The sequence below is a fragment of the Apaloderma vittatum genome, unplaced genomic scaffold (genome assembly GCF_000703405.1).
Source record: "Apaloderma vittatum isolate BGI_N311 unplaced genomic scaffold, ASM70340v1 scaffold11005, whole genome shotgun sequence".
NCBI classification, from domain to species: Eukaryota; Metazoa; Chordata; class Aves; order Trogoniformes; family Trogonidae; genus Apaloderma; species Apaloderma vittatum.
Genome location: NW_009717678.1, coordinates 9887 through 24305, shown reverse-complemented (window position 1 = coordinate 24305; position 14419 = coordinate 9887). Strand labels below are relative to the sequence as shown.

Sequence of the window (14419 nt, the reverse complement as noted above, 5' to 3'; positions counted from 1 at the left end):
GCCAATTGTATACTGGGTAGTGCCAGAACCCAGGATTTACACGAGTCCTTATTTGCAGACAATGAAGAAATCAAAAGTGCAGTGAGAAGAAACATCAGGCAGTTTAGTGAACATTTTAAACTGCAAAATGGTTAATTTGACAAAAAAAAATCTTTTCTTCACAAGACAGCATTTTCCATTTGGTGTATTCACCTGAGTACAAGGGCACTTCTAGTATTACGAGGCAGAAGCTTCTTTAAACACAGCACACAAAAACTAAGTAGGCTTATTACCAACACAGTACAGAGTGCTGTATTCATTTAGGAAAAGAGTTGGTTTAGTAAATGTGTGTATAAAAACAGATATGTTACATGTCTTGGAATTTACTGTTCAGATTCTCTCTATGGTAATAAAAACTGTTAAAAGTTCAAATGTGAAAACCAAGGAGCTGAGTAGGGTGTTTCAAAAGTGCTCTAATAAGGTTTCAAATATATACACTGGGATCCACATACACAGAATAAAAGACTGAGTAGCTTTGAGTAACAGGCGATTTGTACTGATGTACATCTACTTCAATATATCTATGTGTTCTGAATCAAAAAGTTCTCACAGAAATTATGAACCATTTTGCTGTTGAAAAGAAAGTTAGGGAGATATGAGAATCACAGAATGTCACGGATTGGAAGGGACCTCAAAAGATCATCTAGTCCAGCCCCCCTGCCAGAGCAGGATCCCCTACAGCAGGTCACACAGGAACGCGTCCAGGCAGGTTTTGAATGTCTCCAGAGAAGGAGACTCCACAACCTCCCTGGGCAGCCTGTGCCAGTGCTCTGTCACCTTCACAGTGAAAAAGTTTTTCCTAATATTTTTGTGGAATCTCCTATGCTACAGCTTGTGCTCATTACTCCTTTACCTGTCATTGGATGTCACCAAAAAGAGCCTGGCTCCGTCCTCCTGACACTCCACCTTGACATATTTATAAATATTTATGAGGTCACCCCTCAGCCTCCTCTTCTCCAAGCTAAAGAGACCCAGCTCCTTCAGCCTTTCCTCATAAGGGAGATGTTCCACTCCCTTCATCATCTCTGTGGCTCTGCGCTGGACTCTCTCCAGCAGTTCCCTGTCTCTCTTGAGCTGAGGGGCCCAGAACTGGACACAATATTCCAGATATGGCCTCACCAGGGCAGAGTAGAGGAGCAGGAGGACAATGAGCAGAAAAATGCAAGCAAAAGATATGTCAGGAGTAACATATGTTGTTCAAAAAGATAGCACTGCAGAGGTATTTGACTGCAGAAAGACTAAATCTGAAGCACTGATTTTTCTCTGTGGCATCAAAACCCACCTTTCATTATAGAAAGCATCTAATATTTACAACTTAGCAGACCAAAAGAAAAGAGATATTACATAGACAGTGTTGCTTCATTGCTACAAATATAATAGCATACAGGAAGACACTACATCGAGTCAAGAAGAGATTCATTGGGGGGGGAAGTTACCAGGAAGAACAAGGAAGCAGTTTTATCATCAGTAGATATGACAAGTGAAAGAATTCACAAAGTGATCTCAGAAAATGGAAAAATAAATAAATGGAAAATAATTGACTACGTGAGGACGAAGAATCCCTGCAGGCTAGTAGTATTCGGTTAACATTTTCAAAATGAGGAAACAGTTCTGGTACTTGCACTATTTTACTCTAAGTAGAAGCTAAAAGAACATCTATTTTGTATCAAAAGCTTCAAACAAAGAGCTCTCTTCCATTCTGTTTTCCAATAACTAAAAAAAACCAAACTGTTTGAGATGGAGGACACTCGGGCTGCATTGTGTAGTGCTTCATGGGGCACACAGTAGACATGATAAGTCTTTGCATTTGACCCTGTTCCTCTCCAATAGCTTTTCTATTGGGATTTTTCTTCTTCAAAGGAAGGATTTTTCAGCTGTCACTCAAACATTATAAATTCTGTGTGTAACAACATGCAATTCAGCTTATCTGTGTATCTCAGTGACACAATCACTTCTCAGTGTCTTATTAAGAGCATCATATACCTTTAGCCAATCAATGTGTTAATCAGCCACCAATTCATACACTAATGAGTAGCCTGAGGAAGCAAGCCTTGACCTGATAGGCTCTCTCCCAGAACGAGGGCAAGATCTAGACTGCTACTGGTCCCACGGATGCTGTTTCCCCAAAACATTTTTGCAAAGGTTAGAGAGGCATTCTGTGACCCATAGTTTCCACAAGAAGTATCTGCAGGGGTTGCCACTGAAGAAAAAAAACAACAAACAAACAAATAGCTTTTGGAAAAGCCAAGCTGCAGAATCTTTGTTAGATGAGCTTTTGCCAGTGACTTAAGCCATACCTTGCCAATGGAATGTTCATAGAGTTGGTTGCAAACCCCATTCCGTATGCCATTGCAGATTCCACACCTAGGAACCTGGCAACTAGCTTTTCCAGCTCCTCATGTTTGTCCAAGTTTCCTGCACACAAAACAAATGAGAAATTCAGAGTAGGGAGAAGTAAGAAGAATCACTATTTTTATACTCAACGATGAGAATTTCCACCAGCCAGGCTGCTCTTCATTTAAATGCCCATAAGGGAACACAGAAAAATAAAATACATATGAAAAAAGTGAGCCAGCTTCTGTGCCATGTAAACTAAATCCAGCAAGTCAATTTGTCTTCACAAAAGTAAAAGCTTCTTTACCAGTTAGTCTAAAGTTCAAAAGCTGGAACAACTAATGCCTCAAAGACCCACAAGCAGATTACAGACTTTGAAACATACCTTCAGGGAACATCCTATCTTGCTTCAACTTACCCATCTCCTGCCTTGTGCTGCACACCCCAGCTCCATACTGGGACAGAACTTTAGCTGCTGCTTCTTGACAAGTCCCAGCGTTCTGTGCAAATCCAAGATAGTTGTAGGAACCCATATTAATTATGTCCTTTATCACTCTCCCCGTGTATCTGCATTTTAAAACCACCACAAGTTAGGACACCCACAATTAAAAAAAAATAAAAATCTAACACCCCCACAAATAAAAAATAACAACACCAGAAGATTCTTACTTCAGTTTCTGAGAATATACACTGAAACATTAAAAATCAATAGAAGCAACCACTGAATTATTTCAGAACTGCCTCTTACAATCAAACTGAAACGATCAGTAAAAAACATGCTTTCCCTATCTTTGGTCCCAAATCAGTTCCCTGAAGAACTTAAATTAAAAGATGAATTTGCTACTGTATCTAACATTGCTTGAGGCTTCCCAAACCATCTGTTGTTTCTCTGACATGTACTCCCTCCATTCCAGAAATATACAACGTAAGATCTCTAGATCAATTAACTTGGCAGCCCCTCAAGCAGGATATCCTCTAACTACTGAAAGGAAACACATCTGGCACTGCTGTGCTAACAGTACGTGACAAGGAGATTATGGAAGAAGTTTAGCGGAAAAGAAGTTTTAATTATTTTGCCCTTGAAAGCCAAGGAGAGACATGACCAGTCTCACCAAGTACTGTGCAAACCTCTCCACATCAAACCTGCGAATATATTTTTGTAAAAATCCTTGTCCTCACATATATACCTTGTTTCTAGAGACCACTTCAGTTCTGACTCAAAACAAATGCGTTGTATTCAGTTTCAAGCACTTACTTCAAGTGTCAGAATTGATTCTAAATCAGCACAAACTCACAAGTAGCGGTGAACTCCAAACTATCTACTCCAGGTTCTGATCATCACACCCAAAAGTATTAATTTTATTGTAGGTGTACACCCATGAAATCTTAACATGGTCAGGAGCTTTAGTAAGTAACCAAAAGATTATAAACAAGTAACCACTTCAGTGGCCAGATATGTTTCAAAAGAGCAAATTTGTCAGTTCAAGCTGCTGGAGAGCTCAAAACAAACGTGATGCGCTGCTCCTTTAACCTCACAGCCCGCAACTTAATCTTTTAGACCCTCCATTTAAAGAGAGTTATTCAAAGCTTTTTCTTCAATTTGGACTCACGTGAACGTCCAGTTATAGTCATGGGAAACTCTCTCCATCATGTCCACTTTGGCCCCTGGCACACTGCAGATTGGACGGTTCCAGCTGTCCCGAATGCGCATGTAGAGGTTCCGGTTGTAGAAATTTTCAAAGTCCTGGTACAATGGGACAAAGTCCTGAAACACATCAAAAGGATTCCAAGTAAAAGGGAAACCTATATTACAGCAAACTAGGAATAAGATGTGTCATTCAGGAGTAATTTATAAATGAAAAAAAAAATAGCAAGAAAACTCAAGAAAAAGTCAACGAGCTCTTCATCAAAAGCTCTAAAAGCAATTCCACTCAAAGTATTTCTAATCCTGGAAATCCATGCCAGTGTTGAAGTACTGAAGATGAGACAGCAGCAAAACCGAAGAGATTCATCTGATAGTGCAAAATTCATCTGCCAGATGTGATTTACCAACTTTTTCAACCTGCAAATCTACCGTGTCCCCAAGATTTCCTCAACAGTAGGTGCTTATTCATAAATAACTCAAGTAGCTCACAGAACCTAAAAGCCATCAACCACAACTAGGAAAAGAAAAAAAAATCATGGCATTAGGTTACACTTCAAGTCTAGAAAGTTTCAAATAATTTCAACCTAGAGGAGAGGGAGGGCTGAGAGCAACACAGAAACTAAATTGAGAGCTCCTATGACACAACAAGGTCTCGCTCTCTAAACTCAAATGGGATTTGAAATACCTTGGCTTTCTTTCCAGCTCTTGCTGGGCAGCTGAAAAGAGCATCTCTATCGAAACAAACAGTAACCTTCTTTGTGAAATGCACGGGCATTTCATCTTTGCGAGAGATTTGTATTCAGCTTTCAGAGTCAAGCAAAGAAAGGGAACACGCAATTGTTTTTAGGCACCAAACAGTATACATGACTGAATACGTAACAGATTTGAAAGCTGAGGTCCTCTGCTGTTATTTTATTCTCTATATAAGAAATGCATTTAATATAGCAGCACTAGCGTTATTAGAGAGGTTACCACTAGGACTTTCCACGATGTTTTGTTCTGAGTCCAAGCTAGTAAGCTACATCATTGCACCTCTTCTGCACAGCTCACCAGCACTTAAGTCCCACAGGATTTCTTTGCATGAGCATTTCCTGAATTCTAGCTTCCCTTACAACGTTTTTCAGGAAAAGTAAATGACTGCCTTGAACGGATAACACACAAAAATGTCAAACTATCTGTGACAGCAAGGACATTGGAGAGTGCAAGAACATTTTTTTCTGGCCTACTTAAAATGCTCCAAAGTCATGAGATTTCCTTATTACTATTCTATTAAAAGGAAGTTTGGCATTCAGTAGTGATAAGAATGCATAATTCGTTACTGTTCAAAAAAAGAAGGGACTTTTTAAAAATGTGCAAAAGGAAAAAGCAGTATTTACGACAAAGGTAAGAGCCAGCATAGTATTTCTTCCTGTTTTTCACAAGAAAAATGCAAACATGGTGAGAGGCATTTTATTTTTGGTGACAGGATAAGCAAGACAGAATATCTGTCTGACCAAATATTATGGTGCCTGACATTTTTACCACCAAAGCAAAACTGGGAGCACTAAGCCAGCTTTTTAATAATAACTGAAACAAATGACCACTGACAAGCTTTTACTCTTACAATGTTTGACTGCAGAAAGCGTGCTTTTTTCTTTACCCTTCTATTATAATGATTTAACAACTCAGTCCTTTCAGTTTGGCATAAAGGAATCATCCTTTCACATCCTCCTATCAGCAGCTGCACAGGAAAGACAGAGCCCCCAAATGTCAACTTTGAAGCAGACATAGCTGCATCTAAGCCCCCTTCCGATTTGCCTGTGCATAACGACAGGCCCAAAAGGGACAAAAATATTTATTTTCATAAGTTCAGCTTCGGAAAACCAAACCAAATTTGCCAGTGACCTCCACGTAATCACAACTATGTCCTTTCCCAGTAAAGACAGTGGGAACAAGATTTTTATGAGCTAAGATGCACAGGAGGACAATTATTTCTTCTGTGTTTCTCTGCTTAACTATAGTTTTGCATTATTTCACATGTGCCAGGTCTTCTCTGAAGGCTTTGTCAAGAGAAGTTAACAGGGGTAGTAGGTCAGATAATACAGAGCTGTAAGCTCCAGTAAAATCGTAAGTTTTCTGAAGTAGCTACACAGTTTTCACCCTCTTCAACTTCAGTGCCTCACATTGTTCCACACAGAAAGTGGGTTTCAAGGCTGAATCACAAAAAAACTTGTCACACTTACAACAGAGAAAAACGTCTCGGTATCAACAAATGCATTTGAGAACTTTCTTCACATATGACAAGTCACACTGTACTCTATTACAAAGTGGTGATACGTAGGAGAGTAGTTGTAGCAATACACTAAGATCCCGATACATGATACAAAATCAAAATTGTCTACAAGCATCTGAAACCCGCTGCTACATCATTTGTAGAGGGGTGAGGGAAACTGAGATCAACAAGAAACCGTGGCACATTAGAAGATCAATACTTGAGGGACTCGAAAAGGATTCTTAAAAGGATCTCAGTAGATTATAATTAGACATAACAACTTCTCTTAAGCATCTTTGCATGAGAATTCAGCTTGCAGTGGTTGTTACAAAGTATTTAGTCATTATGTGACCCAGGAAACAACTGAAATTTCAGCCAAAGTTCTTGGCATGAAGCAGAGGCTGGAGATAAGCCATTAGACCAACTCAAACAGGCATGCCTGGGCTCATACAGGCCAATCTCACCTCAGATTACTCATCAGATAGAGCATGTTTTATTTGGAAACACAAGCTGACAAAGCTGGAAGAGTAATGAGCACAACTGGTGAGATAAACACAAGCACCTAAAACAGACTGACACCACCAAGGTATAACACACGAGTATGATCCTACAAGCCACCGGTAAACTCGGCTTAAAGGGATATAACTGTGAAGAAACTCTGAATCTAACGGCTTAGGATAAGGAAAAAAGGTGTCTTAAAAGTCAACAAGAATTCATGGAACAAATTATCGGTAAAGGAATTAAGGTCTAATACAGGATGCTAGGCTTTGTTTTAGGGGGTACCAAACCGTAAGATTTCAGCAACGGGCTCTCAGTGAGGCTTCACCTTAGCACCAGCCCCTCTGTCATCTGTCCCATCCCTCCACAATAAACCACCTTCAGCTAGCTCTTATAACAAACTTCCTTGGAACAGGACAGGCAGGAAGTGTTATTTAGGCTGTCCAGTTTTGATTTATGTCAATTTGGTCAGTAATCCGAACCTCACCAAGAGGTTTTCATGACCTGTGCACCTGAGAACACAAAAAAGATAAATGGTATGGCTGCTGTACCCATGAACCAGTCCTGTCTTTTGGAATTTGAAAGCCCTCTTTTGGATTCGGCATGCAGAACCAAACAGTTTGCAGGTTGGGGTTTTTGTCCATTTGTTTGTTTACCCCCCTTCTACATCCTTCTACAGTTTGGCATTTCAGATGGGTAGTAGAGAGGACAGTACACCAAAAAGACCACTTGAATTCCTCATAGAAGTTAAATGTTTTGGATCCTGGAACCAAGAAAAAACATTTGGGGAGGGAAGGGGGAAAAAAAACGCAAAACTATCAATCCATACTATTTCAAATTTTTGGAATGTGTAGCCAAAATGCTGTGCTGCAATAGGGTCCTATTGCTGGAAGCAGTCACTGTCACCTTGAAATGGCCTTCATAGTTTATTGTTATTTTTCCATCAAGTCCTCATCCTATTTCATAACCCTCTTTCTGGCCATGACAGACTCTAAGAATAACAGCCTGAGAAGGAATAGCTTCATTTGGAGGAAAAATATTCTATAAGTGGGTTGATTCTTTAAGCAATCTTCAGAGTAAGCAGAGTCAAACAACTGCAAAGTTTACGATGTTTCCAAAGGGAGCAAAAGCCATATGTTCTTTCATTTTAAGTCCTCTGAATATGGAGCTAAGAAAACCTAAACAGCTCCATTCCTGGCTATTTAAGCCTAGAAAACATCCCTATTGCTAAGGTGATGTCTGGTCAAGAAACCTAAGTACTAGTGGTCTCTCAGAAGCCTGAAAGGCATAGGAATTTCAAGAAAGAGTGAAACAAGGGAAGAATAAAATTCCCCCTTGGGGTGCAGCACCCTACCATAGATGTTCTGGGAATCCAAGATTTCATCACACTGTAAATTAATACTACAACAAGTGAAGGTCATAATGACAGCTTTGTAACCATTAACTCGGGGCAGAGCAACACACAAACGCAGTGATTACGTTGCTCTTGGAGCCAAGGTTTCACAGTGCTGCACCTAAGCTAACAAGTGGTGCCATAAGCACCAGCTGGGCTTATCTGCAATTCACTAAATGCCTTCCCAGATAACACAAAACTGACTCTGAATAGAAGCCAAGTAGACAATTGCAACAAATCTCAGGAAGCAGAAAGACTAGTTCCATCTCACTGCTACATGAGTCAAGAAAACGCGGAGAAATAACTGTGGGCAGCCTTTGTTACATCAGGAGGCCTCTGGTGAGCTCTGCAGATGCTGAGACAACATTGAGAAAAGGTTCCACTTTACTAGCCCTGAGACAGTCCCACAGCTCGATTCCTGCAAACAAGTGCTTGAAAACTCGAGATACTAGAAACATGTTCTAACCGGGCAAGGTCCTGTGCATGAAGAGGTATGTTAAGAGTTACCAGCCCCATTTGCAGCTGTTCCTTCATACAAAATGCACAAGGTAATTAACAGAAAAATCAGATGGGAAGCAAGGTAGAAGTGATTTTAATTCTGCTTATAAAATCCTACATGCATTTTGCAGATTTAACTACACCGTATGACCAGCAATTACATTAAATTGCGTATTCATAAATTGATTCCAAGGTAATTGAGAATTGTTAATCTTGCCACTCATCCATGCCTAAAACAGGCCAATAATGCTCCAGAGATAATGTGCTACACAACACTGGCTTCCAGGAAAAGCCTGGCTGGGTATATTTTAAACAATGCCAAAAAACTATTAGACTATTTCCTGGACATCAGCACTAGCAAATCCTGTTCCTTTTCACCCTTGTGTTCCAACAGTGAGTGAACATTGGGCTTTCCTGGAATCATTAATTTCAATGCAAGGTTCTAATAAATTCCAAGGAATTTACCCATCGTCAGAGACAGTCCCAAGAACGGTCCGTTGAAAAGCGTGTTATTTCAATTAGTTTGGTCACTTTCGTTTTCTAGTTCTGATGCACAGACTAAGATCACAGTATTAAGTGACAATTTAAGGCAGGATTAGCTCTACTGAAAAAAGTCGCCCTCCAAAATACAAAAACTGAAGGTGGCTTTTTTGTGTTTCTTTTTAATAGGCATTTTGGACCTAAGTTTATCTTACGCTTTTAACTGTGATCACCCTTACAAACACACCACAGAAAATCCAGACATTTTCCATGACTTTCAGGGCAAGTTCATTTAGCCCTTTATGAAATACTTCCTCACACTACATAATTTCGCTTTGCTCATAAAGCACTGTTCAGCTACACAGCTGCTCCACTGCCTTCACTTTGAGCTTTTCGCCTAAGCAATTATAAACATTCCAAAAGCTAAAGTTAAGCCTTTTGATTGACACTTAAGAAAATCATAATCGCCTAGTTGGCTCTTTAGAACTTAAATAATAAAAATGTTACTTTCCACACAGAGGTCACAAATCTGTCAGAGACTACCTCAAAGTTATGACACGGCTCCTCTGATTTGCATGCATTAATACAAAAGTGCAAGTTTCAAACCTTTTCTGCACAATAATATCTGTATTCCCTTCCCAAAAGATGATCATGCTGTCAGCCCCAGAGATTCAAATATTTGAAAACCATGAGAAACTGTTGCAAACAAGTCACTGAGCACCACTCCTCTGCCTCCAACTAAAACCCAGCTCCCACTCTAGACGCACTGCAGTGCACTCACACCAATTCATTTGCGGGCAAACAAAAGCCTAAAGCAGTAAAGTGTGAGGATAAGTACTGCAAGTTCTAGACCTCACAGGATGACTTTTTCACTTGTCCAATACTGGAAACAGCTATTCCAACCTAAGCACTAGAAATATGATTTGGAGAAGTACGCTAGGCTGAGATTTCTTCAACACCAAAATTTTTCTAAAGAGGATTTCCTATTTTTCATTCTTATGTAATATTCACTGATGCTTCTTACTAGCTCCATCAAAACAAAACCAGAATACTTGCGTCACTTCCATGTAAGCCATGACCAGCACACAAACCGTTTCAATTCACCCGTCCTGGAGATATAGTCACTAAGCAAACGATGTTGAGGTTAAGATGCAATGCTAAGTTAATTTATGCAAAGCTCCAGAGCTAAATTTCTTTTCAAACTATAGTAATCAGTTGCTAACAAACTCTGTGCTTCAGTGTCCTCTGGAACAATCTTTTCCAAGAGCATAATATCAATAACATACTCCCAAATTAGACCTACTGCCCGAGGTCCTCCTTTTGTACACTCTCATGTAAGATTTATGACTGCTCCTACAGAAAAGGACCACTGTAAGCAGTCTTGTCCTTTACATACTGGGAACAGAACAAGTGTTTCGCAAAAAACTGTGCAAGAGCAATTTAACAACTGCAGTATAGAGTAACTGCACCAACACTTCAGTTATCCCTTTGTAATCCTTAAGCACCGTGAGCACAGACCAATACGTAAACCTTTATTCTAATGCCCTGACAGATTTCTGCAACCATTTGACCATTCCCTTCTGTATCAACTGCTAGTTACACATACACAAAAAAAAATATATAGGTGTCATGTTCTCAGGTGATAAAACAGAATAGCTAAAATGGCATTAACAAACACATCAAGTTTCAAGCTGAGATTTAGCCACAAGCCCTTATTTGGATATTGTAACTGTTAAAAGGGATCCAAGATTTTCACTTGCAGATTTCAGAAGTCAGCTTTGGAAATAATGTAAATTCAAACTCTTACTTTTAACCAGAATGAAAACCTGTCGCTTATTAAAATCCTATGAAAATGGTTCTGGTTTGGAATGAAGTGCCTTAGTACGAATCTGCTTAATTCTACCTCACAATGCTCGCACAAAGAAGACATTGTGAAGTAATTTTAGGCATTGGTTAGTTTACTGCATCTTAGATAATTTACCATAAGATAACACGCACTTTACTCCAGTGTTGTCTCCAAAAAAAGCTTCCTTTTTTTTTATTTGTTTGCATCAGTGAGATGTCCTTCACACCTCCTCTGTCTTCTGCTAGCCAACTGCTTGTGTGATCGCATAAAGAATTACAAAGAAACCACCAACTGAAAAACAAACTGACTTAACATTCTGTAAGCTAGAATGACTCCCCAAAGCAGTTGAGAAAAACAGAACCCTGATTAGCAAGAGTAAGCCAATTTATTCCACATTTGAAGTAAAGCTCACATTCACACTGTGCTAAGAAGGTGCACACTCACGGTTAGCAGGAAAAAACCTGCAAACCGCAAGTTTAAACAGTAATTAATTCCTGTGAGGAATAAACGCCTCTGAAAAAAAATCAGAGAATGCTACGGGTTAGAAGGGACCTCTGGAGATCATCGAGCCCAACTGCCCTGCCAGAGAAAGATCACCTAGAGCAGGTTGCACAGGATGGCATCCAGGCAGGTTTTGAATGCCTCCAGAGAAGGAGACTCCACAACCTCTCTGGGCAGCCTGTGCCAGGGCTCTGTTATCCTCAAAGCAAGTAAGTTCCTCCTTATGTTTAGATGGAACTTCCTGTGTCCCAAGTTTGTACCCATCAACTCTTGTCCAGTTAGTTGACACCACTGAAAAAAGGCTGGCCCCATCCTCCTGACATCCACCCTTTAAGTATTTATAAGCATTGCTAAGATCCTTCCCCCCTCATTCTTCTCCTCTCCAGACTAAAAAGACCCAGTCTTTCCTCTTAAGAGAGATGTTCTCATCTCAAAATCATCCTCACGGCCCTTTGCTGCACCCTCTCCAGCAGGTCCCTGTCCTTCTTGAACTGGGGAGTCCAGAACTGGACACAGCACTCCAGGTGAGGCCTCACCAGGGCAGAGTAGAGGGGGAAGATCACTTCCCTCAACCTGCTGGCTGCACTCTTTTTGATGCACCCCAGGATGCCATTGGCCTTCTCGGCCACGAGGACACCTTGCTCGCTCATGGTCATCCTGTTGTCCACCAGGACTCACGGGTCTTTTTCCACAGAGCTGCTTTCCAGCAGGTCAGCCCCTAACCTGTGCTGATCCATGGGATTACTCCTCCCCAGGTGGAGTGCCCCACACTCATCCAAGTTGAATTTCACAAGGTTTCTCTCCAGCCTCTCTAGGTCACTGTGGATGGCAGCACAGCCTCCTGGTGTGCCAGCCACCCCTCCCAGTTTAGCACCATCAGTAAACTTGTTGAGGGCACACTCTATCCCTTCAGACAGGTCATTGAGAAATATATCAAACAGGACTGGATCCAGTACTGACCACTTGTTAGAGACCTCCAACTAAACTGTGTGCTGCTAATCAACCACAAGCCTTGTAGCACTAGCTTTCAGACAGCTTTCAACTGTCTTTGAGACAGTTTTCAATCCACGCCACTGTCCCTTCATCTCACCCGCACTTCCTAAGCTTGCCTATGAGGATGCTGTGGTAGACAGTGTTGAAAGCCTTGTTGAACTGAAGTTAGGCAATGTCCACTGCCCTCCCCTCACCTATCCATCCAATCATGCCATCATAGCAGGCTATCAGTCAGACATGACTCAACTACTCAAAATTAGGATTATCTATTTCGGATTAACTGCTGAAGCAGGCAAGACTCCACGTGGCAAAAGAAACTTTTGTGAATAGGTCTTATTATGAATTACTTCTTCTTAATTGCTAACAGTGAGTCAGGAGTCGGTACCTCTGGTTACTCACCAGCTAACCATCTACTGTTCTGGACTCCAGGTGCATTTAAAAGTCATCCAGCTTGTGCTCTGGTTCTTATCCACAAGCTTTTCTTTGCAACTGCTTAGGCTAAAGAGAATTAACAGCACACTTTCGAATCAAAACACAGCCACCAGCCACAGAACCAAAAGAGAAAGCCTCCCATTGCTGTCAGACTCAAACCAGACCTTCTGATAAGCATTTCTTTAGCTGCTGGCATATGCAGTCTCTCTCCCCCAAACGTGGTTTTTTTCTGTAGCTCTGGCATCTCTCAGCCTGTTGATGTAACTGTTGATGCAGCTTTGCTGTGAACCAGATGAGGGAACTGCTCCAACAAAAAATAACCCAACTAAAAGAAACATTATTTTATTTAACAACACAGCAGTATTAGCATAATATTTGGGGCATTCAGAACACAAGGAATTCAGAAGAAAACTTTGAACAATTCTGCTCCCTAAACAAATGATGAAGCTATAGCCTCAGCCACATCATTATCCACTGACCATTATTTCCCAGTGTTTACCTTTTGTTCTTCTCTTTCTGTTGCGTTTTGACACTTCTCAATCTTCCACTGCCGCATGAAATCTCGCAGATATCCAAAGAGAGTGAGAACACCGTAGCCTACATAGGTCAGCACGGCAACCAGCATTGGTGTTTCTTCAAAAGCTTCATTGAAAGGCCTTTTGTATAATCCTCCATTGTGCACAATATGATTTATCTATGATAAAAATGTAACAAGAAGCAGTTATGAGATATTAATTCAAGAAATGACAGGTGGGCATTTCAGAGTAGTCCCTGGCCCTCCAATCAGCTCTAAGTTTTGCATCTCCCCTGCCCAGCTCAAAGTACTTTCAACTAGGTTCAGCCTTGGCTGATAAATACTGTCAGTCTCCACAGACAAGGTTGCTAAATTGTTGATATAACCCAAGTCAGTTACCAATTTAGTGCAGTTTAATGTTGATATAACCCAAGTCAGTTACCAGTTTAGCGCAGTGTAACAACTCTATAGCTTGTGAGGCAACTTAGACACCATTGCTTACGCACACCCAGGACAAGCAAGACTAAAAACCTGCCTTCTGCCTTCACTAAGATTTAGGTAGGCACAAAAACCAGTACAGTAGAGTGAGGCTTCCCTGGCTCACTACAGGGAAAAAGAAACCCAAACAGTTTTATTCATCTAGACAATGTACTCTCAGGATTACAAGAACTGAAAGTAACTGGAAAATATCAAAATAGACTCAATTTTGGAATCCTGTATTACTGTAGTGAAACAAACATAACCCATGCGTATCCATAGCTGTTTGCCTAAAGATGCTGACAACAAATAAACACTGTAACTCATCCATGAGGTGGACAGGATACCACAGACAAAAAAGTCATTGTATACAGTCTCAGCATTGCATATATGTCAACAAACAGAACAAAGCAAGGCTTTCTGCATAAAAACCACACTAAAAGTCATCTTGCTACTTACATGCCATCTCCTGAAGAGCTGGACTAGTTTTATAATACACATGCACATCCATCTCAAGT

The 14419-nt window shown here is 40.6% G+C and overlaps 1 protein-coding gene across 1 annotated transcript in view; it reads right to left on the bottom strand.

Annotated features, from left to right (window-relative positions):
- SPTLC2 (serine palmitoyltransferase, long chain base subunit 2) overlaps positions 1-13535 on the bottom strand; it is a 59816-nt gene extending 46281 nt beyond the window's left edge. Inside the window, exons 1-5 of the mRNA XM_009869992.1 lie at positions 13410-13535; positions 3984-4138; positions 2792-2940; positions 2346-2454; positions 2141-2156 (exon numbers count right to left, since the gene is read on the bottom strand). Of these exons, the coding sequence (XP_009868294.1) occupies positions 2141-2156; positions 2346-2454; positions 2792-2940; positions 3984-4138; positions 13410-13535 (555 nt within the window). The remainder of the gene's footprint in view (positions 1-2140; positions 2157-2345; positions 2455-2791; positions 2941-3983; positions 4139-13409) is intronic.
- Positions 13536-14419: the final 884 nt, after the last annotated feature.